This window comes from Vanessa atalanta, chromosome 4 (assembly GCF_905147765.1).
Source record: "Vanessa atalanta chromosome 4, ilVanAtal1.2, whole genome shotgun sequence".
Lineage (NCBI taxonomy): Eukaryota > Metazoa > Arthropoda > Insecta > Lepidoptera > Nymphalidae > Vanessa > Vanessa atalanta.
In genome coordinates, this window is record NC_061874.1 from 11,456,937 (window position 1) to 11,482,860 (window position 25,924).

The 25,924-nt window shown below is 30.7% G+C and overlaps 1 protein-coding gene across 1 annotated transcript in view; it reads left to right on the plus strand.

The window, feature by feature from the left end:
• The first annotated feature begins 202 nt into the window (after positions 1-202).
• Positions 203-25,924, plus strand: part of LOC125077593 (nose resistant to fluoxetine protein 6) — a 45,775-nt gene continuing 20,053 nt past the window's right edge. Inside the window, exons 1-3 of the mRNA XM_047689551.1 lie at positions 203-551; positions 11,828-12,036; positions 23,345-23,538. Of these exons, the coding sequence (XP_047545507.1) occupies positions 257-551; positions 11,828-12,036; positions 23,345-23,538 (698 nt within the window). The 5' untranslated portion in view covers positions 203-256. The remainder of the gene's footprint in view (positions 552-11,827; positions 12,037-23,344; positions 23,539-25,924) is intronic.

Consider the following 25,924-nt stretch of genomic DNA (forward strand, 5'->3'; position numbering starts at 1 on the left):
TCGTCCTCATGTCCGTATGTCTTACAATGATGAAGGAAGGCGGAATTACACTATTTGACGTTTAGTAAAAAATCGCAGCAAAAATAATTAAACTTTTCACTAAATTCAAAATTAGTAGGTAGTAAAAAAAAATATTACCCAACCCTATTGTGTTTTACGGATAGACGTCAGTGTCATAGGGTTATTGTTCAAGTGCGCTTGTGATCTTTATACTTACTTTAGACGCCGGTTCCGCGGCATCATTGCTGTCAGAAACATGGCGGCGCGCACTTGCGTGCTGCTCTGCTTGATCTGCGTATGCGCAGCCCGCGAGTGTATCGAACTAACGATCGGTGATAATAATATATTCTCGCAAAGTATTTTTAATAATACGATTTTAAAAGTTGCCGCTAATAATGAATCGTTTGAGAGTTCGAGGGTTAATTTGCTGGACTTGTGGGATAAGTTTCCGAGGATCATGGTGCCTGTTAATGGAACGAGCGACCAGTGCCGACGGGATAGCAGGCTGTTCCTGGACAGTTTAGATCGACTGGAACTCTGGGCATTGAAAAGTAACTATTTTTAATATTTTTTTTCGATAATTAATTAAACATAATTAAAATATGTAATTAAAAATTAATAATATTTAAATATTAACAATATACGTAGTAATTGGAGGATAAGATTTTTTTTTATAATTATTTTTTTCTTAAAAAATCAATAATGTTTTTTTAATTAACTGTGACTGACTGATCGACCTTCGATTAATTTGTATTGCATTGTTTATGAATAATATAATTTAATTTGACTAATTAAAAAGTATTACTATAAATAAATTAATTTTGATAATTCAAATTAATTTATTTTCAATTAAATTACCGCAACTTAATAAATATTATAAAGTAACAAAATATATTTAATTAATTAAAATTAACGTAATACCAGAAACTTATATAATTATATATAATATGAATTCAATCAAAATTCATACATAAGTAACCCAAAAGTATATTATAGTCGTACGATTTAAAAAGTAAATCTTTTATGGTTTTTTTCTACATATCCTCAAACAGTGGTACAATAATTTTATTATTATTTTCTTTAAAGTCAAACTCTCTCTTTTAACTTTACCGTATAGTAATCAATTTTATAGCATATAATTATTTGCAATTTTTTTAATAAAATAAGCTTATCAGCTACAAAAGCCATTGTCGAATAGAAAAGAAAAAGGATAGATTATTAGTTTCACACGTAGCTTCTATCGTATTTTGAGGGTTGGTCATCAGGTTCTAGGCAGAAACAAAAAAAAAAATTAAAAATAATATTTATGTATATCGGTTCAATGGTTTGATCGTGATAGAGTAACAGAAGGCAGACAGATATATAGACAGACTGAGTTACATTCTCATTTATTAGTAAACTTTAAAAAAAATTAACAACATATAACTTTGTCTAATTTCTATATATCTCATTGAAAGCATTGTCTCGGCTGTCGAATCGTTGAAGACCTAAAACTAATTATATTTAAAAAGTTCGCAGCCTGTTCATATCATATTAATGAGCCTGCTCTTATCTTAATGAGAAGATTTTTTTTAATGTAATCTTTAGGTGGACCGACAAATGGGCCAACTGATGGTAAATCCTTCAATCGCCTTGACTGGATTGGCACCAAACTTCGCTCACTCAACGTCTAAGCCGAAACATACTATAAAAAGTAATGCTTCTTGGACTATTATAAAGATGAGTGGATGCTACCTACTCAGATGAGCTTCCTCAAAGCCCTACCACCAAGTCAACGATCAAAGAATATAATTAAATTAATAATCAAATTCCTCTACTCCACTCCGATACGGTTTGATAAATACAAATCATACAAAAAAAAATCATGCTACACATGCGTTTCCTCACAATTTTATCTTTCATCAAATACCACAAACTAAGAGTCTAAAAATTCAGTACAGTTCGTTGTAGATTTGAATCCGCGATCCGCGTCTTCTATCCACATCAGTTCGACTTATTATAGACACCTGTTGAATTTAATTATGATAATTTATGTGAATTTCAAAGAACCAGTAAAACATTACATTTTTCACCTCCTCAATACCATCCTTAATGTTCCTATCCCGTTGTAAAACTAGTCCATCACCAGCCGGTTATCAACACAAAGTCTTGTATCTTGTAATGGCCATAAAGAAATAAAATATGGTCCTATTCTAAATAATTCTAGATCGTTTATTATTAATACATTGTGTAACACAATTTGAAGAACTCATTTCAGATCTCACTTGTGTAATGTTTTAAAACGTCTTATGGCTACACTATTTTGTCGCAAGTATTATTGTGATATTATTATTATTAAAACTTATTTAAAATTACGCAGATATTTTAAAAATATTAATAAATGTTTCATATAACTTAATACAAAGATTATAATCTAGATGATAAAAATACGTGGTACAGGTATTTGTTTTTTTTTTACATTTTACATTAACAGTCTGTTAGTTTCCCACTGCTAGGCTATAGCCTCCTCTCCCTTTGAGGAGAAGATTTGGAGCATAATCCACCACGCTGCTCCGATGCGGATTGGTGGATTACACATATGGCAAAATTTCGTTGAAATTAGACACATGCAGGTTTCCTCACGATGTTTTCCTTCACCGCCGAGCACGAAATGAATTATAAATGCAAATTAAGCACACGAAAATTCAGTGGTACTTGCCTGTTTTTGAACCCGAAATCATCGGTTAAGATACATGCATTCATCATGCAAATTTAATAATTAAATTGTTTTTGATTATCATAAAACGAAATATCTACCATTTTACCAGTCCTTATTAAGTTTTTATATTTCGAACATAGCTCTATAATGAATCAAAAGTGTCTGTAAAAGATTATTTTAATTAAATAACCTAGTTTTAATAAAATAATGTAACATCTCACAATCGTGTTTAGCGGTGAGTGTCGAGTCTGTTTTAATAGAGTAGCTCTATTGATTATTATATATGGTTTTGATCTTTTACACTGACTAACTGACCTGTCGAATGTTGCAAATATATAAATGAAAATGGCTTGCAAAAGATTCTTTTAAAAGAGTTACGTGAGTACTAATTAAAATTAATTCTTAAAACTACATTTATAATGTTTATATGTCTAACATAGATCCCTCATTTTAATAATATTCTGCACGATTAATTTATCCCTTAATATCCATCCTAAGAAGTTCTTCAGCTTTACCTTTATAAAAGACATATATAATATAATACGGTATATATAATACGGTATTTAATAAAAAATCAGACCCTTGCCAGGACGATAAGCCATAACAAAAACAGGTTAACAAATAAGTGACAAACGACTTTATGTATATCGACCGGACATCGGAGTCGACCATTGCAGAAACTAGTTTAGCTAGACTCTAAGCAAGCTCATATGTTTTAGTAAAACACGTTAGAAAAAATTATGTTTTTAATATAACTGTTAAAATTAAAAATATATTTATTAAATATTTAATTAATTTATCATGCATGTATAAAATTTACATTTTATACATGCATTACATTTATATTTCACTGTATCGAGATTGAATCTAACACTATGAATTAATAGAATCTTGGTATAAAAATATTTTGCTTGCAGGATAGTTTTAATTACTTTGTCTAGTCGACCTATAAAACAAATTCCGAGCTTCAAACTCCAAACTTCACTTCTGGAAAAAAATGCATGTGTTTAATTAGATTAGCTTTATTAAAAGAATAATTAAGGTGAATAAGGGGTTTGAGTAAATATATATATGTTCCAACATTCATGGTGATCGGTCAAACAGTGTAGAAATCTGTTTATTTAAAACAAATTCACAAATATCAAATTTTATACAAAAATTTATTATCTGCCAAATCGACTTTAGTTTTTAAAACATTAAATTAAATTTCAAATACATATGTATCCTAACTGATATTACAAATAACAGAGATTATTTGTCATGGCCCCCTCCACGCGGGCGGAAACTATACTAAAACATACTACAAAATTTGATGTCATGATCACTTTGACTGGCTATTTAGTTTAAATACAGTGTATAAGAAAATAAATGTACCATTACATGTTTAAGAATTCGAGGACAAACGCACATAGTCATTTACAAAATTCAGGTCTTAAAAACGACTATTAAATCACGTACACTTGAATTGTGTCTGTCTTACGAGCCTTAATCAGCTCAGAATTTATTCAGTGTATTTCGGATTTAGTTTAACTGTAACATAAAAACGGAGAAGTTTGAAAGCTACTTTGTTACCATATTTGAATTGATATCATAATTATTATTTTTTTTAATATTTTAGGCATTTTATTTATATAATAATAATAATACTCAACTATTGCACGACTCATGATCCGACCCATCAGAGCGTCCTTTACAATTTTTGTCGCATTTCGAATCATAAATATTTAATACTTCGATTCAAATATTTTATTATATTTTACAATAATAAAGTAACTAATTGATAGCAGAGTATTTATCGTCGAATACGTCAACTGTACTGCGTATTATGTTTGTAAAATAATCTATCATCCTTTTCATTTAAATTAAAATCTTCATTCAAATAAAGATTTACAAGTTATCACGATTGCGGCTTGTTCTGTATGTTACGTGATATCATTTAATGAGGCTTGTGCCATGTTAATTTGAAAAATAATACTTTACTATTATTGTTATTTATATTTATAATAAAATAAATAATCATGCATTTTTAAACAATGGAAATCTTTTATTGAATGAAGATAAAATTATAATTGAAATATCGACTGCCACTGGCATAAAACTCAGCACACTTAAGTTTTCATATTATTTTCATATATTTTAATTAGAGCATATTATATTAATTATCTCCTCTCCTTTCGTAATTAATTTTATTTCTTATCTATCTCATCCTTCAAGCTTTTTATTACATACCTGAGTGCACGTTTCATACATTTTCAATGAAGATGAACCAAATGGACATGCTTGTCATATCTGTTTAATATAGTATGTCATAAGAGCCGAGATGGCCCAGTGGTTAGAACGCGTGCATATTTACCGATGATTTCGGGTTCAAACCCAGGCGAACCACTGAATTTTTATGTACTTAATTTGTGTTTATAATTCATTTTGTGCTCGGCGGTGAAGGTAAACATCGTGAGGAAACCTACATGCGTCTAATTTCAACGAAATTCTGCCACATGTGTATTCCGCCAACCCGCATTGGAGCAACGAGGTGGAATATGCTCCAAACCTTCTCCTCAAAGGGAGGGGAGGCCTTAGACCAGCAGTGGGAAATTTACAGGCTGCGAATGTATGTATGTAATGTATGTCATGTAAGGTTTCGTTTATCGGTCTGCTTCATTAATTAGGGTTATAATATATTTTCTAATTAACGAACTTTTCGATCGGATCTACCATACGCGCGGTTTTTTAGTTAAACGCTGCTCCGTCCCGTGTACTTTTATATAAAGCCAATTTATTACTTGATATATTTACAGCATACAGATATATAATCTTTCTCATTGAAACAAAGAAACTTTTCAGCGTTATAGTATTACAATTTGTAATATGTCTTGTGTTTTAAAATGTTTTCGAGCTTGACCAAATGGAAAGTATGAATTTACCATTATAAGATTGTCAAGCCAATTATTGCACAATTCGCTCGCCGATTTATAATAAAAATTGCTGCAGAAATTTAATATTAATACACACATTACAGTTCGCGTTGAATTCGACAGTCATTATATAGTATAGCCATTAAGTTTTTAACCTTCAAAGTTATTCAATTAAACATCAGTTCTCGTTTTCTGTCTCATAATCGAAAGTGGATAAAAACATATCATTTGCCGAAATTACGCTGAACAAACAGAAACACTCGAGAATAAGGTTTTTTTTCTTGGAAAGCTGTTTATTAATTCGAAGATGTTAAATTAAATGAGTCAATAACATCATAATGTAATAAAGATAAATTGTTTCTTAATTATATCAAATAGATATAAAAGCATACCTTAATTTTTTGAAGATATAAGAATTAAAAGGGCGTGATAAAGTTGACACTGAAATTCACCACGCTGCAGTGGAGTAGCGTGGTGGAGTTACCTCAAAATCTACTCAAAGAGAGAAGAGGCTTTAGCACAGCATCGGGACATTTACAAGCTGTTACTTCAATTTTATATAAAAAAATATTAATAACTCGAAACTATTTAGACCGATCATAAATTATGTGATTACCTTTATTACTAAGCAACTAGCATAACTAGTTCGGTCCATAAGTATATTTGTCAGTAATTTGACACCCGCACCTTCTAACCTAAACAGTATTTGTTGTCTCGACACAAAAAATATATTAAGTGAATATGAGGCCATATTTAATTGTCAAGTCGTTCAGAAGTTATCTAGACGCTATAACAGACTCGAAAAACCAATAATATATATAAAATTTCACATATATTCGTATATATAATATATACCTTAAAGTTCAAGCTTGCTTGATATTAAATTTCATCAAATTCGGTTCAGTGGCTTGGCCGGGAAAAAGCAACAGACAAACAGACAGTCACTTTACACAAATTTATTCGTTTACATAAAAAAAAAATTATCAACAGCTTACAATATAAAATATAATTGAACGCTATTTTTAACAATAATTTATTTCCTATTCATACTCAATGGCGTTTTCACCTTGGATTGATGATCCGGAAGTTAATTCGAGACAAAAATAAACGACGATATGATTATACAAAAATTTGGGATTGGTGGCATTTGAATCCGCTTCTGGTATGATATATATTAATAAAAAACACATGAGAATTCAATTTATCTTATTAGTGTTATTTTGATTCTGTAATATTTCTAATTTTGAAAAATTGTTCAAAACATAACAAAGTTCATTTTTCTATGAGCAACGTCGACAAACTAATCAGAAATTGTTTCTTATATACTTCCTTATATACCAAGGTTTTATTTACTAAAAAAAATTGTCATAATCATAAATCAAATTGATATCTTTCACATAGTAATAAAAAATCTGAGTGCAGATTTAATTTCTGTTTTCTCTTGCCCTTTATTTGGTAGTTGAAAAATTAACTACGAAAATCAAATTAAAACACGCCTCTATTTGGCGAGATTATAATGTGACAAATATCAAAATTCATGTTCATCCTAAATTCCAGTTCAATGCAAGCTGGTTTAAAATTCGCTTGCAAAATTTGTAACATATAGTATGTATAAAATATAGACTATATAATAACATATGTAATAGTATTTGAGGTAACATTTGGTCGAGTAAAATACCGAATTTGACTGCAGAAATTTCATACGAGTCAGCTGTTAGAGATAAATTTAATGTTGAGAGTAACATTTCTGATACAAAAATAAGAAAATATATATGTGTGAGTGCACAAACACAGATGCACTCTCTATTCCCTCAACTCATAGTCAATTCGAAGGCAAAAGATGCATTCTCACAACATTCAACAGTATTAAGCGTTCCATGACCGAAAATCCCCATAACTTTTTATCGACCCGACGATTCCAACCCAGAACCTGCCTAATCTGCAGCCACAGCCGTTAGACCAACGAGACACATTTTTGTCATTTATATACATTGCAGTCATTTCAATTTATGTTTACGTAAAGTGTGACTGACTAAGGAAAAATATTAAATATAACAGAAATATAATGTCTAGTGTTAGGGTCATCGACACCGGCAGCCGCGCCTCCCGATGACAAATCACCTTCGCATACTTGATGATTTCGCGGTTTCGTTTGCAAGTTACGCAAAATATAAAATACCTAAAAATAACATCGTTTTAAAAGATGACATAAAAATTCTGGCCTCTGTAACACCGGAGTCAGGGATTTCACTAATAAAAGTGTTTACTTAAACAAAAAAATGTCTTGTTAGAAAAGTATCAAAAACGTATTTAAAAATTAAAGACATAAATAAATATCGATTAAAATAAATTAAAACATATTTTCGGTAATAAAAGGAATATATTTTTATGTCTGTACGTGCATACAAGGTCGTAGCGATCGACGACGAAGTGGAGACGTGACGGTATAAGACAGCGACATGCCGTTTACTGTCACGTCATACAAGCTCTCACCCTCAAGGGATGCCAAAAGCATCACATAAAGAAATCTAATTGGAAAAGCAATACGACGAGAAATAATCATTATTATTTCTATATCTATTAATATATTTTTACATACTTATACCATATAGGGTGTTAATTGTAATTTTTATGACGCGTATTTCCCCCCTAAAGTAAAAAATCAATAACAAACAATATTTGTGATTGTGATTCAGTAGTTGTTGACTAAAAAATCGAGTCGAACTAGTTTTTTTTTTTTTTTTATAAAAAAAATTAGTTAACATTTCATGATAACGATTCACGGATTCTTAAAATAAGGACGGAAAAATTTAAAAATAATTATAATATTTTAATTATATTGATAAAAACATTTTTAATAATAACAAATTATGTGATTTTAAATATTTATTGCTATAAATAGTTTTGATGCTATAATTTGTGAATCATAACCTACGTCAAATTTGTAAGATGAATAATTTAATGAATAAGGAAGTAACTTAAATTGTTTTATTTTTTTTATTTAATGTTCCGATTTGACATTTATCGAAAAACGCCATAAATTTATCAAGTAATCTCTAGAAACGACTTACAGGAAAAATACAAATTAAATTTTGTTTGTTATGTTTATTTTATTAAAATTTAATTAATTTTATGTGGATGCTCGTCTTCGTAAATTAATAGTTAAAAATTACATGATTTTTTGCAACAAATTTGAGTTTGAATGCCGACTTGACCGTATTATATAATTGTTAAAGGTCATAGTGAGATGAGGAGTCCCAGTGGTTAGAACGCGTGCATATTAATTATTAACCGATGATCGCGGGTTCAAACCCAAGAAAGCACCACTAAATTGTCAAGTGCTTAATTTGTGTGTGTGTGTGTTCGAATTTCAATGAAATTCTACCACATGTGTGGGAATCTGAATTGGAGCAGTGTGAAGTGGCTCCAAACTTTCACCTTAAAAATGGAGACGAGGCCGTAGCCAAGCAGTGGGGCAGTTGCAGGCACTATAAGGATCATATAATTAATATTAACATTTAAAAAATAAATCGATTATTATTTATTTTGAGAAATTTGCAAGACAAAATCAGTTAAAAAATGCTAAAGTATCAAATCATTGAGGGGCATTTAGTTTCTTACAAAGATTTAAATAAAAGCTTAACAACTAAAATTTAAAATATTGACATAAATATAATAATAATTAATATACACTTGTTATTATCTGTGTTAATTACTACGGCATCATTTATATTCACGACAAAGTATCTGTCAAACAATGAAATCGCGTTGAATTTATATTATTTAATCGGTACATTGTCTTCAATTATTCATGGTCCTCGTGAATAATACTATGATTGTTTTCAACAAACTGATTGCAAGTACAGCGTCAATATTTTTATTGAGTATTTTTTTTCTTATATATAAATAATTCGGCGATGAAATAAAAAAGGATACATCTAAATTTTTATAATAAACGTAATGATAAAAAATAAAACATTTATTTATTAACATAACGATATTAATAGATAATCATTTTTATTGTTGCTGTAGTTACAAGAATTCACTAGTTTATTATATACATTGTGATGATAGATTTTTGTGGGCAGTCTAAAAAAAATCATCACGTATAATTATATAAAAGTATTATTAAACATCAATAATAATCGTGAATGTCAACTTAATTTCTCGTTATTTATTTTAAATGAATTTCGAGTAAGAAGATTCGTAATGATGGCCCAGTAGGTTTAATAGTCAATCTCAACAAATCGGGCTAAATGCTATAAAATTTGCGTGTGATTATTTGTTTTTTTTATGATATTCTCATCCTTAATAGTGAAGGAAACCACCGGGGAAAATGTTCAATGAAATTTTAACCCGTGATGCAAAGATCTGACCATAGTTGAATACGCTCCAAGATTAAATAACATTTTCCAGCAGTTCCCACTTTATTACTACTACAATTCGTAGAGCTTTTTGTGCAATATGATTAATTTAACTGTACCAAAATTGATATCTATTTAATTAAACAAAATAATTGTTTTTTTTTTTTTATAATTGTAATGGCTATATGCAAGTTATCAAAGCGATACTCATTATTATTTACTCGAGTAAAACCGCGGGATACAGTTCGTATATATAAACAAAAAAATCGTTATGTAATTTCTATTAAAGTCGAACGTGTGCAATGTGCATCTAAAATTTTATTCGACGCACAGCAGACGGACTCAAATCAAGGCAATGTCAGTCGGATCGTACATTAAGCATTCACCGGTCGCCGCCATTTCTGCAACGATTTGACATAACGAGTTTCAATGTTATCGGGTGACATTAAAAAGTAGCGATCGTTATGGGCCGTCTGACCGTAACCTTCATATAGATTTTGGAGGAGTTCTGCGGTCACATGCATGTAACCATAGGTTCCTGATATTCGTCTAGTTTATATTCTAGTTTCAATAAATTTAATTATGTTTATACGTATATTCACAATGACAGTGATCATTTTCATGGAATCAGTGATAATCATTGTATCACAAGAAGTAGGGATAAGCTTATAACGCCAAGTTTCCGACTCCGTTCTGAGGGAAAGTATTTGATTTTAGAATAAAATTCCGCAAATATTTTTAATGTTGCCAATGGTCAAAGTTAAAAATATAAACACACAAACGATTTCAATTTGGGAATATATGTATTATTTTAAAATTATATAGAATGCTTGTTGGGTTTTGGCAGGATATTGTACTGTATCAATTAAATTATATTTGACTGGACATAACATTGTATTTCAAATGTCGGATAAGGTTAACTACTGAATAAGCATTCCGAACGAGTTCCGCCGTAGCTTTTTGTTTAATACATTCTGTAAAACGTCTATTCAAAAGTGCTTATAAAACTTTAATAAAGTATATTTTGATTTTGATCGTGAGGAAACTTACAAATACCTTATTAAACTCTACATAAACATTTCTATAAGGAAAATTAATATTTTAACCAATAATAAACAGTATAAAAATCCTTCCAGGATTTTTACTTTTTCGATTAATTTATTTTGGGATATATTAGATGTTTGTCCTTTATATATATTTCATTAAATAATTTCTATGTAAATACCGTATGTTAATTTTAACACCTCATTTATACTAATAACTTTATTAGCACATTTTATACACACAATTATTATAATTTATTAACAAAATAATAATAAACTTACTATTAAATAAAAAAGTGATCAAACAAACTTCAATACTATCATCGTAGCCTACGTAGGAAGCTTGTGCCTTAGAGTTTCACGGTCCACTCTTGTAAGCAGAGAATTACCGGGAACGATCCGTAAGCCTTATCAGAAGTACTCCGGAAAAACTTTACCACACCACACCCGCACCACAATGTATGACAGATTTGTACCCATTAAACAGCTAACTGAAACAAGAAGGCATTTAAAAATTGTTTTTATTTATATATGTCAGTTTTAATAATGTTAAAATAATGAAATATACAAACACTGCTAAGTACGTTTGTATGTAAATAGAGTGCCACAATAATCGTATTTCAATCGGATTTTTCTCACCAGAATCACGTCCGAAAGTTTGCCGTATGTAGTTCAGAGACAAGATTGACTTGTAATCTTCTGAGAGCGCTTTTGTCGAGTCATCTCGTAACGAGACAACAAAGCAAGTTTGGATTAAAATAGACAACTTTGTCGTAGTTTCGATAATCACATTACCAATGTTTGTTCCAGTGTTCGATGCGACGGCGAAACCACCGTCCGGTATACTGAGTGGAAATGGGAACCAATATGGCGACTTCGACGAATGTTTGGGTATCGACGGCGCGGTCCGAGGCAAATATTGTCTGGCGTCCTTACAAGTCAGCATTGGGGGTGAAAAGGGGCAACAGTTGGACTACTTAGTACATAGCGGGCATTATTTAAGAAGCAACGTCACAGATGTAAGTTAATTTTTAACTAAAATAATATTCAAACTAATAAAAAAGTAAGTAACTGAAATAAAAAGCATGTATATATTCCATAGCTACAATAGAAGAACGGCATACGAAGCGTTTAAATAGGTATAAATTTAATAGACGGTATTGAAATAAAAAGTTACAAAATCTTTACAAACTCCTAATAGGTGCTCATTTTTTTTTTGTTAATAATAATTATCTAATACGACTCGGGTGCATCGTTTACGATGTACAACCTTAACCTTTACCTTTCAACAACAACAGTTTAAATTTTCTAATTGATCGGATTTCGGATGCGACACAAACAAAGACAACCTCTGTGGTCGAGTAGTGTGTACACCGGTTTTCATGGGTACGCCACTCCGAGGTTCCGGATTCGATTCCCGGCCGAGTCGATGTAGAAAAAGTTCATTAGTTTTCTATGTTGTCTTGGGTCTGGGTGTTTGTACAAGTGCATTAGCTACTTACTTTGGGATCAGAGTTATGTATGTGATGTTGTCCAATATTAATTATTATTAAAGATATATTTGTACTAATCGTTACTGATATTATAAACGCGAAGTTGATTTGTTTATTTGTAACGCTCCATCACGTGGTAATAATCGGACCTTTTACATTCAAATTATCTAAATTACATAGAAGGGCAAATTAAAATGTGAAACGGTATCGAAGTCAATTGTGCTCAAATTAATTTATCAACATCCATTTTTATACAGATATATCTATTCTAAATTTAAATCGGTTGTTAGTAAATAAACTCAAACGGTCTTATTGGCTCTGATGGAGCAAAAGTTAGCTTAACTACGATCAAAGTGCATACAATTTCCATCTTAATTCAACTGAAACACTGATTGCTTCGAAACGTATTTCACAAGTGCGTTATTATAGCGTATGTGTCTTGAATCATTATGAATGATATTGCAATTGTATAGCAACCGTGCACATTGTAAACTATATTGTATAGTACTTATATATATAAATGAAATGATTCCAAAGTTTATAAATATGCTAAGCATCCATATTATCTAAAGCCGCATACATTATAGACTAAAATTTTCGGCTATGCAATAATTATGTTGTATTTCAAAATTAAATAACATACGTACATAGTTTGAATAATATTTAATTCATGAGTGACTACTATGAAAAAAGTACTTGTCGCGAACATAATTATTATCAATTTATAGTTTGAACAATTTAACTAAATATTCATTATACTACTAAATTATACTATACAAGACTCAATATTTTTTTTATAGATAAGATTAAGAGAAGCTTCAAGCTTTAATGTAAAGATTTTCTATTTTAAAATTCAGTGATACTTGCCCGGACTTGAACCCGCAATCTCCGGATATGATTAAGGTAATCTTACCACTGAGACATCTCGACTGTAATGAATTACACGAATTAAATATTTCAAACACATAACCCTTCCTGTTTTCGGTGTAGTCGAGTTATGACTACAATTCTTTGTAACGCTCTTGGCAACCCGAAGCGTACATATTTGGACGGTACATACATTAAACAAGCAATTCAAATGTGCAGCGCACTCCAATAGCTCATACGGCTTATTTACGTCCAACAATAATAGTCGCTTTGTCATAATTGTTTTATCTATGACGTCATATATCAAATTTATTAGAACTATTGACGTATTTAATAACGATTGGCTAATTTTATGACTTGATCTCCATGGTTTATGGGGTACTAGATGTCGCCCGCGGTTTCACCCCCGTTATAGTCAAGTAGGCTCAATCGTCAAAGATTCATACCGAATTTCATCAAATTCGGTTCATTGGTTTGAAATGTGTTGATTTCAATAATTATTTTAATTCATTTTTTTTATATTGAATATCTAGAAGAAATAATATCCCAAATATATTGTTAAAAACAAACGACAGCCAGACACATATCCTCTTATTTTGAAGTCGGTTAAAAAGTAAAATGGTGTTTACTATACCAACGATAAATTCATAAGTAATTACTTTATGTTCAAACTATAAGTCATAAATCTATTTTAACATGTAATTAATTAGGTATACACAACATTTACTGGAAGATGTATTCAAATTTCGTCGTTGTAATTTTGTACCTTAATATAATAACTGTTGGAATATTTATTTCCTTTTACCTTACAATTAGAAAATAATCACGGATAGAATTCCATTGAAATAATTAATTTTATCACAATCTCATTAGTACATAGTATTTTTGACGTCTTTAAGATGTTTTAAAAGCAAATTATAATGTAGATTATATTTTATTAAAAACCTTGACAAAGATTCTATAAACACAAGAAGTAAACACAAAATTGTTACAAGTTTCCGACTCCGCAAAGTCAATAAGCTTCCGGGTCACGGTATTCGTCTATCTAATAAAATGTCGCAATAACTTTTAGCTTTGACAATTATTACATTTAATTACTATTCAATTTGTATTTAGTAAATTTAAATCATTAATAGATATTAATTAGTGCAAGATTAGACATGTGATAAAGAAACGGAAGTAGAATTCGTTGATTATTATACAGGATATATAATGTTAATTGTATGTAATGATTATTATACTTTATTGAAATAGACAAAAATACATAACAACATTTCATCAAAAATAGTTCAATTCAATGCTCTATTCAAACATCTATTCAATGATAGAAGAGCAGTACAAAACGAAAAATGATCCTATATTGTAGTGAAGCGGTAGATTCTCAGAGAAAAGATCGATAGAAAAAAGTGTCCCAATAATGATTAAGAACCTACCCTGTCTTCCCTCTCTCTCTCTCTTCTCTCTTTAATTCGAGGTATTCTATTAAATTATTTATATCATTATTTTTTCAAATGATTAACATAATGTCCTTAAATATATACAAATATTAATAAAAAATAATTACTGTATAAATCTTGACCGCGTGGAATGGTGGTAATAATACTAGCAGCATTTCCCAGTTGAATCGCAATTCCGATCCCCTGGGTAAAAAACGAACCAGCCCTCCTGTCACCAGTGGAGGCAATAAGACGAGGTGCTATACTTATAATTTTTTTGTTCCATTTGCTGTTAAAACACTTGGACCAAAAGTCAAAGTCAAAGTCAAAGTCAAAAATCTTTATTCAATATAGAAGTGTTTACACTTGCTTATTGATAGCCAAAAATCTACCACCGGTCCGGAATTTAATACCTCGGACCTGAGAAGAACCGGCGAAAGAAACTCAGCGTGATAATTTTTTTTTTACCATTTTGCATGTACAATAATAATTATATTTTAGTTATTTGAAACAGCCTGGAGGCGATCATTTCATTCCCGAGGTGTGCAGTCAACTAAAAAGTCATTAGTGTTGTAATATCCTTTAGCACCTTGGAGTAGTAGTGCAAAAGGCTTCATTAAATTAAGTATATATTAAGTATATATTCATTTATAACAAATAGTATTCAAATCAATTTAGAACCTTGTACAATAATCCTGAATAATAAATAAAACGTTAATTTTCCACTAGTTCTGAATATAGAAGTTTTGTTCAATCCAGAAGAACCAGCAATAAACTTAGTAGTTACCAATTAAATTACAAAGTTATAAACTTACAAAGGCAAACAATTTAATAATATAACTACGTTAATGAAAATAGACACTCAATTATAACATTTAATGTAATTGTGTTTATAATTATAAAATATTCGAGGTAATCGGGGCTTAAATCATTATTAAAGCCACATTACGAACGTCAAATAAGACTGTATTCAGACGTTACGTCGAAATTATACGACACTTTCATCTCTCGAAATTATCAAAACACATGTTTCTTTACAGCTGTTATCCACGAGTTTATCACACATTATATTATCGAGTCATTTATTTTTTAATTAAGCTTACTTATATTTAAATATATGTATACGTATATAAGACATGATATTTCATATTTATGAGGGCTGTGAAAAATGTCCCGCTGCTAGGCAAAACACTGCACTTCTTAATCTTTTTTTATATCATAGCTTGGCGGACGAACATATGGGCCACCTGATGGTAAATGGTCACCATGGTCATAGACAATGCGCTGTAAGAAATATTAACCATTCCTTACATCGCCAATACGCCACCAACCTTAGGAACTAAGATGTTAAGTCTTTTGTGCCTGTAGTTACACTGGCTCACTCACATTTCAAACCGGAACACAACAATACTAATTACTGTTGTTTGGCGGTAGAATATCTGATGAGTGGGTGGTTCCTACCCAGACGGGCTTGCACAAAGCCCTACCCCCAAGTAAAAAAAAAACAAAACTAACTAACAGCTGATGGTAAGTGTTCACCAACCTGAAACACGCTTGCACGAAGTCCTGCGATCAAGTGATATGATACTTCATTCATATAGGATCTTATAAATACTATCTTACAAACATCGTAATTTTATTTAATTAAATATGAAGTTGCCACCAGTTCAGAATGTAGATTTAACCGAGAATAATGATACTTACACATTGCCACTAATTAAATTACATAAGTACGTTAATCAAGGATAATTAAATTAACTCAATATTTGTTTAACATGAGACTTAAGTCTAATTTAATAAAATGTATGTATTGCTGACTTAAATTTTAGTAAAATCATTTATCTACTAAAACATGCTATTTGTTACCAAAAGTCGTCAATACGTATCCATATTAAGATTCAAAGCGCGATCGTATCCAATTTTGTTGTTCGCAATTAGGTGTACGGCCCGAGTGACGGCGAACCAAGCTCGCGGATCCGCAATGCAATTGTTCGTGTGAGGGCCTGAACAGCTTGAAACATTTCAAGTATCTGTCAGCGGATTCCGCGAGCGCGATGCGCTCTCACTCAGGACGCACACAAAATAGACACAAAGCATGCGTAATATATACAAGTTCCGTATATGTTCTTTACATATATGGAACATGAGTCTTGAGCCTAATTGGCTTTTTGATGATTTTGAATACCTATGTTTTCATCAATTCTCATAGTACGCGACCTGTGTATGGTGTCAAAGAACTTATTACTGTCTTGTTCGGTCTTGTAAAATCAATAACATTAGTGAATACAACATACACATTTAATGAGCATAACCTGAAAACACACACATGCGTTTAATTTAGTTGAAAAGACCAACACATAGATAACATATATGTCAATTTGAAACAAGTGCATATAAATATATTTAAAAACAATTCTAATGCAATCATTATCAATGACAATTATTCTCCCTGATCGATTTTATTTATGTTTTGGTATATTCATTATAAGTAAGCACATTTCCAGCCATACCGAGCGGTAATTTCGAAGGCAACAGGCTCCTTTTTTTTACTTAAAAATCAACAAAATTTATATTGCACAGCCATATGCTCGTACTGGAAAACTGCGCGTCATTATCTGATATAGTCTAATGTGTCAGAGTTTACGAATTATAATCAGACACATCACCTTTTGACCAAAAAAATAAATACTCAGATTTAACTAATAACAAAGGCACTTTACAATTTAGGACTAATTGAAACGATGATTATCGTTATAATATCACTTTAAATAAACATTTATTTACATAATAATTATTTACGTAACGGCCTTAAGGAAGCAACTAAATAATAAAACTATCTGCCGGTTGGTAACTCATGACCGGTTGGAGTCGACTAAATGTTACTGCTTCACTTGAAAATAGAGATAAAAAGCAGAAAATGATAGAAAAAAACTGATCATGAATAAAAATTTAAAGATTTTCCCTAGAGAATAACAAAATTCATCGACTGCGTTTTGCGAATTAGCTAAGCGACCTCGGATGTCCGGCTAACATAACATTTGACGGTTAATGTTACGTTAACTTACGTGATCTGATTTGAGACCTAAAAGGAAAACCTCAAGGTCGAGAAAGTATTGGATAGCCCAGAATACGACTCGAGGACGCTGACAAATATCTCATCCATATTCAAAGATAACCGACTAAGATTTCATCTGGGAGTAAATTTTAAATTTTTGGAAAATTAGTAGTTTTATAACTATTTCTATTGTATGTTATTAAGTACCCTCCAAAAGGGCTTTTCTGTTCTAGAAGTGTGTTGTCTTGTATGTTATAAATAGGGCTTAGTAACTTTTTCAAAATGGTTCGTTGATTGTATGAAAAATACCTAAAGGCATTCAACTAAAGTATAACCAATATTAATAACAAAATAATTTTACGTGTATCAGAAAACCTACCGTGATAGTTTTTTGTTAGACACAGAACGCAACTGGTCAAGGTACGGCCCTTCACTACCACGCGGTTGCTGTCCAATAAAATGTCCTAAATATTGAAGTTCATAATTAACTGTATTGCAATAGGTTAAGGATTAACCTTAAGGATAAGTAAAATGCATTTCTTATTTTAAATTATTGAATTTCATCTTCTTAATATATAAAAATGAATGTTTCTGTATTTATTTCTATTCGTCGAATAGTCCTATAACATTTATTTTATAATCTGAAAAAAAAAACGTGGAATTAGTATAAGTTAATCGGTCAAATATGAACACATGACACTAGTTGTCGTCCGCAGCTTCGCTTGTTCGAACTTACTTAATACCAAATTTCATCAAATTATGTTCATTAGTTGGACCGTAGAAGAGCAACAAAGAAATAGACCGACATAGATACTTTAGTATTTATAATATCAGTATACACTATGTACAGTACACCTCCGAGATCGAGCAGTGTGTACACCGGTTTTCATGGGTACGCCACTCCGAGGTCCCGAGTTCGATTCCCGGCCGACAAGGACGTAGAAAAAGTTCATTAGTTTTCTATGTTATCTTGGGTCTGAGTGTAAGTGGTACCGTCTTTACTTCTGATTTTCCAACACACAAGTGCTTTAGCTACTTACATTGGGATCAGAGTAATGTATGTGATGTTGTCCAATATTATATTATTAAAAAATAAAAGAAAAAAGGTAATTACCAAATGGCTTGCCGGTTCTTCTAGGTATCATCTACATTCCGTAACGTATTCTCTTATAAGCACTGGTGCTTTTAAGAAAATACGTTAAAAGGAGTATTTTATTTACACTAGGAAAACTGATACACCATTACAACCAACAAAAACAATACATGATTGATACATACACTCGACGTTTTGATATATAATTAAATAGTAATATGCAAATGGCTAAACGCATTTAATTTAATATCATTTGTCATTTACAAAACATCGTGCGTTGTATGCTAATTAATTCATTTAGTTGTACGCGCACGATACGTGAAGCGATGGGATGATGCGATCACAAGAATCGAGGAATAAGAATATATCTTTTGTATACAAACATTTAATCCTTTGTCCAGCGCTTTTCGTTACATATACGCCAAATATCAGTTGGTTGTATCACTGTTTCGGTTTGTAAGGCGATTTAGTCAGTATATTCACAGACTCTAGGAATATGTCTTATAATATATGGATGCCGGAGCGTTGTCTGTGTAATAAGTGGCTTACCGTTTTTGCTCATTGAACGTAGACACTAAAACATGAGAGTGTATGGGTTTATTGGACAATTTATCGTCGGATACAAATTTAGAACAAATGATGTAACTTAAAACTTTACTAAATATTTTTTTTGTAATATATTTTTTATTAAAAGTTAAATAACAAGAGAGGCATTTACAAGCTTTTGAGAAATGTTGAGGAAAAACAACTTATAAATGAATATTCGTATAACGATGTCGAATAATAATACAAACGAACCTATATCGCCTGTATCGTGATCACGCAAATTCCAAGGTCTAACTCCTTAGTTAATATTCCGTGAGGAGCTCGACAGCCGTCCACATTGTCAACTTATTTGGTCTCTAGCTTTATTTTGAATCACAATTCTTATTGTGTAACACAATAGCCCCAAGATGGTTTACGCAGTCTGATAATATTTTCTGAAATACTCCTAAAGCAGTCCAGAAACAATGCTACTGCAATCCCTGATATGGCACCACAATTTTCCGAAAACGTAAACCATTCTTGCATTGTATTTTTTTAAATAATGCTGCAAAAAAGAGTGACTTCGATATGACAAAAATGATCCGTTAGCATCAGCAACGTTTTATTTTAAATTCGTTACACGATAAAATTCCATATTATAAAAAAAACCATTTTCATAATTCCCAAAAAAGTTTCACTTGAATATTTGTATTATATAATTCTTCTTTATATTCTATTCTATCTTTATTGATAAAAAAAAATATATGTATTGCCAGTTATTAAGCTTCAATGTTTAAATAACAATATTTTGGAAGTTTGACATATTACTCGACATAATAGAACAAAATATCTTAGCATAGGCCCAAATAAACATGTTCCTTTAAATCATAATATAAATTCAATGAAAAGCTACTATGACCTGGTATAAATCTTATCATTCATTAAAAGAATACTTTTTTTTCAACCTAGGACTGATTAAAAATTAAATAATTAGGAATTGTCAATCTGTTTATTTGAAAAGAGCAACTTTATATTTAACTATAACTTCTAATTCTTGTCCTTTCTTCTCGCTAGAGGCTTCTTTTCAAAACGGTGGTGGAGTTTAAATATTAACGATTCAAAAATAGTTTATTGTAAAGTTTCCTTGAATAAAATACATTTTATCTGATTTATGTAGCTTCATAATATACAATATTTTCGTTATATTAACACGTTGAATAAAAAATAAATTAATAGATTAATAAATGGAGTAACGTTCTTGGATATTAAAATTTAGACGTGTGTCTTAATTTTAATATACACAACCCTTAATTATCTTACGCTATAAAATGTGAATATTTCTTTCGCCTCGTATATCTTGCAAACGCGATTTGATATAGAATTCTTCTGGCACGTAATTATATATTGAACATCTCACTTTTGGTTTTAATTAGATTTTTTGCTTTGAGACGTGTAATTCGTGTAATGGCTTTATTTGAATTGCATTGATTCCTTTTTTTTCTGTCATTTTACAGGAGCTATCTACCTCAGTTGTTTAAATTGAAATTGTAATATTAAGAAATATAATAGTAGGGGAAAATTCAGCTTATTTTTAACGACTTTTTTACGTAATCGATAAACACTTCTAAATCAGCGTATGACGAGGGGTTGTTTTTCTATGCGTGTTCACTGATTTCTCAGAAACGACCAATATGGATGATTTAATCTATTTACATATTTCTTGAGGTTGGCACAACGCTCAAACAATTTTGTATTATTTAAGAAAAATAAAAACCCAATGAGTCATTCGGTGATACGTTTTTTGTCCATTATTTCTTTATAAAAAATATTATCAATCAAATGAATACCCAGGAAATGAATTAGCTAACGCCAACCGTTGAAACGCGTAATACTTGACGTTTGTCGATGTCACTTTAAATATTTGTCCAAAAAAATATAGATATATTTATGGTAAGTATAGTATTTTGTTGTATATCACAAACATAAGAAAAACACAAAGGTACATAACATAACTCTTTGGACGAGGCCTTTACCCAAAACGGGTTCTTTCTGACTAAATCTATTTACTATAAGAATAACATGTTTTCTTTTTGTAAAAAAGTTAAATTCATGACTAACAAACCTAACTTTCAAGTACTTACTACAATTAAAATTATTAACCAAATACATACATTATACTTTTTCTTATATAGATATAGATATTTTCACAATGCATTTAAACTTGTAATATTTAATATATAAAAGCAAGAAATAAATGGCTTATTATTATTATTATTACATAACATAATATACACATATGTACAATATGACATTCTTTATGCCTTACCGCATAGTAGCGATTATTTTTGAGATAACCTAATATATTCAAAGTCTAAAATCTTTACCAATATAGATCATTACACTTACTTATTGCTTGTCAAGTAAAATCTACCACTGATTCGGAAAGAAATGCCTCGGATTTAAGAAGACCGCGCGAAAGAACCTTAGCGAGATTTTTTCTTTTACATATTTTGTTATAAATTATATTCACATTATAATTTTTAATTTTTCTATTTGAATCGCCCTGGAGCAGATCGTTTTATTCCCAGTGTGTGTTATCATCCAAAAAGTCATTAGTTTTATAATATCCCTTTTTTTACGTTTATGTAATGTATCTGGGATCCTCTTGTAAAAGCGTATGCATTGTTCAAGAAAAGAATTATTAACCCTGTATAGTTGGGTAATATTAAATATTATAATGCTGTTTTTATTCGTAGCACTAGTAGTATGTACGTCACAATTACTACAAAACTCTTTTATATTTTTACGAACATACATCATATTATCAAGTATATCCAAGCAACAGTCAATATTATAATTTCTTTTAATTTATTTCTTAAGTAAACTTTCGGGTCTATGTTGTATATTTCGCGAATAGCCCTCTTTTGCAGCATAAAGATCGCATTGATATCGGCTGCATTGCCGTTAACATAGATAACATAGAGAGCCGTATCCATATCAGTCAACGATCTAATTTTCTTAACCGTGAATACTGCAGAGCCTAATCTACAAATGAATACCCCTTTTTTTATTAGAATCTTCAGTGATTCCAAGTTGTTATTTTAGTGTAAACAAGTACCAACACTACTACGACGCAATTCATATCGTACATCAGTTTTTATACATTTAACATTTGGATTAATAAATTTGAATTAAATTTGATAAATTTAGTCTTTTTGCTTTTTAACTTTTTTTTATGGCATTGGTCACCAGCGACTATAGACAAAGGCGCTGTAAGAAATATTAACCATTCCTTACATCACCTATGCGCCACCAACCTTGGGAACTAAGATGTTATGTCCCTTGTGCCTGTGAATACACTGGCTCACACATCCTTCTATCCGGAACACAACAATACAGTGTACTGTTATTTGGCGGTAGAATATCCGATGAGTGAGTGGTACCTACCCAGATGGACTTGCACAAAGCCCTACCACCGAGTATCTGTAAATTATTGACATTAAACCAATGTTCTATTTTTAAGAGACCATTGTCTACATCGTTAGATATAGTTTGGCGTATTTTTAATTCAAAACTCAAAAGTAAAGTTATTAATAGTAAATATTATTATACAAATTTCCCTATAACTAATAAACGTTGTAAAGCGGATGTTTTCTTAGTCTTTGTCCTCTTCCTTCAAATGTCAAATTCGTGATGCCAGAAAGAGAAGAATGGTCGTGGTACTCTTCACTTGCTAAATGACAATTACTATCATATAATGTATACTAATATTGATATATATATATATATATATATATATATATATATATATTTTGTATAACTGTCGATTTCCTATTACACAGTTTAATATTTTTCCAGATGGGTCATCGACTTCCAAGATATTCCAGTATACTGTGGGGTGTTTGCATTCCAAGTTCATGTAGCAGCTTCGACTTAGAAGACGAACTGTCCCACAAGCTTTCGGACCTCGGTATATCTGTGAAGGTGCATAACACACTGTGTACTGTGAAGAATTTCAAGCGTCCCTATTCATTTGGAAAAACTTTATCAATGTAAGTATTTGTAAAAACAAAAAACAGTTAAATCAATTTAAGGAACGTTCTGACAATTTCATGATATTTTTAAATCATACTTTTGAATAAAGAACACCAATTATCTATCAAGGTTAAATTTATTTTGGATAAGCATATATCTCGTGTAGTCATGCCAGGTTCGACCTACCCCGACTCCCTTTAATATCTTAAAAGTCAACTGAATTGTATATCCGAGGATACCAGTATAAAGAAGCAAAACATTACTACTTATGGTTTTCTAAAAACCATATTATTCTCAAGTAACAGCGCTATAAACTAAAAAAAGATTAAGGATATCATTTCCGATAAATTAGAGCACGTTTTTATTAATTTTGTTTTCCAGGCAATACAGGCTAATAAAACTGCTTCTATTGACTGGGGAACATCATGTAAAAAGTTATCGAATTCGCCGGAAAGTCGCTCGGTACGATCTTACTGATTGTCGAAAGTATGATGAGTTGGAGCATCTTGTCCCACTTACGTGCACATACTCTTATTATTGTTTATATTAATACCTTGTCCATTGACTTTTCATCCATAATTTTATAAACTTTGCTCTTTGGTTATTATTGTATTCATTTGCATCTACGTAATACCGTAAGCTAACGATACTAAGAAAAACGTATTAAAGTTGCATCACTAATTATGGTCTGCTCCGCGAACACCACAGTGTCTCTGTTTATGAAGGGGAATTATTATAATTTTAGATGAGAAAAGATTTAACTCGTGTTATCCCATTTTATTTTGGTAAATCAGTATGAGTCACAGGCACTAATCGGTTAATCTGATTTCATAATTAATCATAACGCGACAAAAAAATCTTGCATTCGGAAGAAAACATCTTGTTTCTTCGAATAATATAATGCAGGACAATATCTTTAGGTAGGTATAATAGTGTTCGCACAGTGGTCAATATTACATAATCATTACTGAAAAGTCTTTGTTTTAATTGATAACACTAAGTATTTTCAATAGCTGACAAAAAGAAAATATCGGTTGACAAACAGAGCAGAAAAAGGAACTGAGCTGTTTTTCTTCGACTATTTATTATATATACTGTTATATAAACTATTTCGGAAATAATATTAAAAAACACAGTATCAGATAAAGAATGTAACTGTATCTGTTTACAACTTTTTATACAATACTATTTGAATAAAGGAAACGAAAATGGTTATTCAAATCCATGTGATAAGTGTAATTTGAATAATCGTATCAAAATTTATGAGCTGTGCCTGCTTACGTACAAAATAACACTGAGCAAAACACATACATTGAGATTAACATCTTATTATCGTCATAATAAAGACCTCTGTCATAATAATTATACTATTTTAACCAGACCCTGTTTCGAACCTCAATAAAATATTTAAACCTATTTCAATGAGATCAAATCAAATATTAGTTAATTTGAGTACAAAAATTAAGTGTAAACAGAGGGCTGATGACTGATAATGTAATAGTAACAGCCTGTAAATTTCCCAATGCTTGGCCTCCTCTTCCTTTAAGGAGATATTTAGGAGCATATTTCACCACGCTCCTAAAATGCGGAATGGGAGTTTGTGGATTCACATGTGGCAGAACTTCGTTGAAATTAACACATGCAGATTTCCTTACGGTGCCGAGAACGAGATGTATGATAAACACAAATTAAGCACATAAAAAATTCAGTGGTCCTCGCCTTGTTTTGAACCCGCAATCATCGGTTAAGATGTACGCGTTCTACCACTGGGCAATCTCGGCTCTCATGACTGATTGTGGTGTTTAATTCATTAAAAACATTTCAGAAACTATCTTCTCCATACGGTTCAACCCATCTTCATAGTAAATTTCTATTTCTTAAAATATTAACAACAAAACAATCTTGTTCTTTTTAATTTTAGTATAGATGTGATTATAAGTCAATAAATTATAAATAGCACCTGTTTTAATAGTAACAGCAATATGGGTATACTATTATTAATTATTATGGAAGCAAGATGATTAAAAAATTCCAGAATTTGTTGAATAACATTAAAATATAAAATGAATAAATAATGAATTTTATTCACCAGAATTTAACTACAAAATCTCTAATGTAAGCTTACATCGCGCTCTAAAAGATATTACAGTAAATATAAACTATACAAAATATATTTAATAAAAATATCTATAAAAATAAAGCTCAATACGCGTGAATAACGTATTTAATTAATAACGGAATGACTTCCTTTTAATATTTATGGGTTATATATGTGCATATTTTTATTCGAAATCTCTTCCTTTACTTTGGCGATAAATCTGTTTTGATCAATATATATATAACTAGGAAGATTCCATCTATGTAAATAATGTTACACAAAAAAAAAACCGTAACCATATTGTT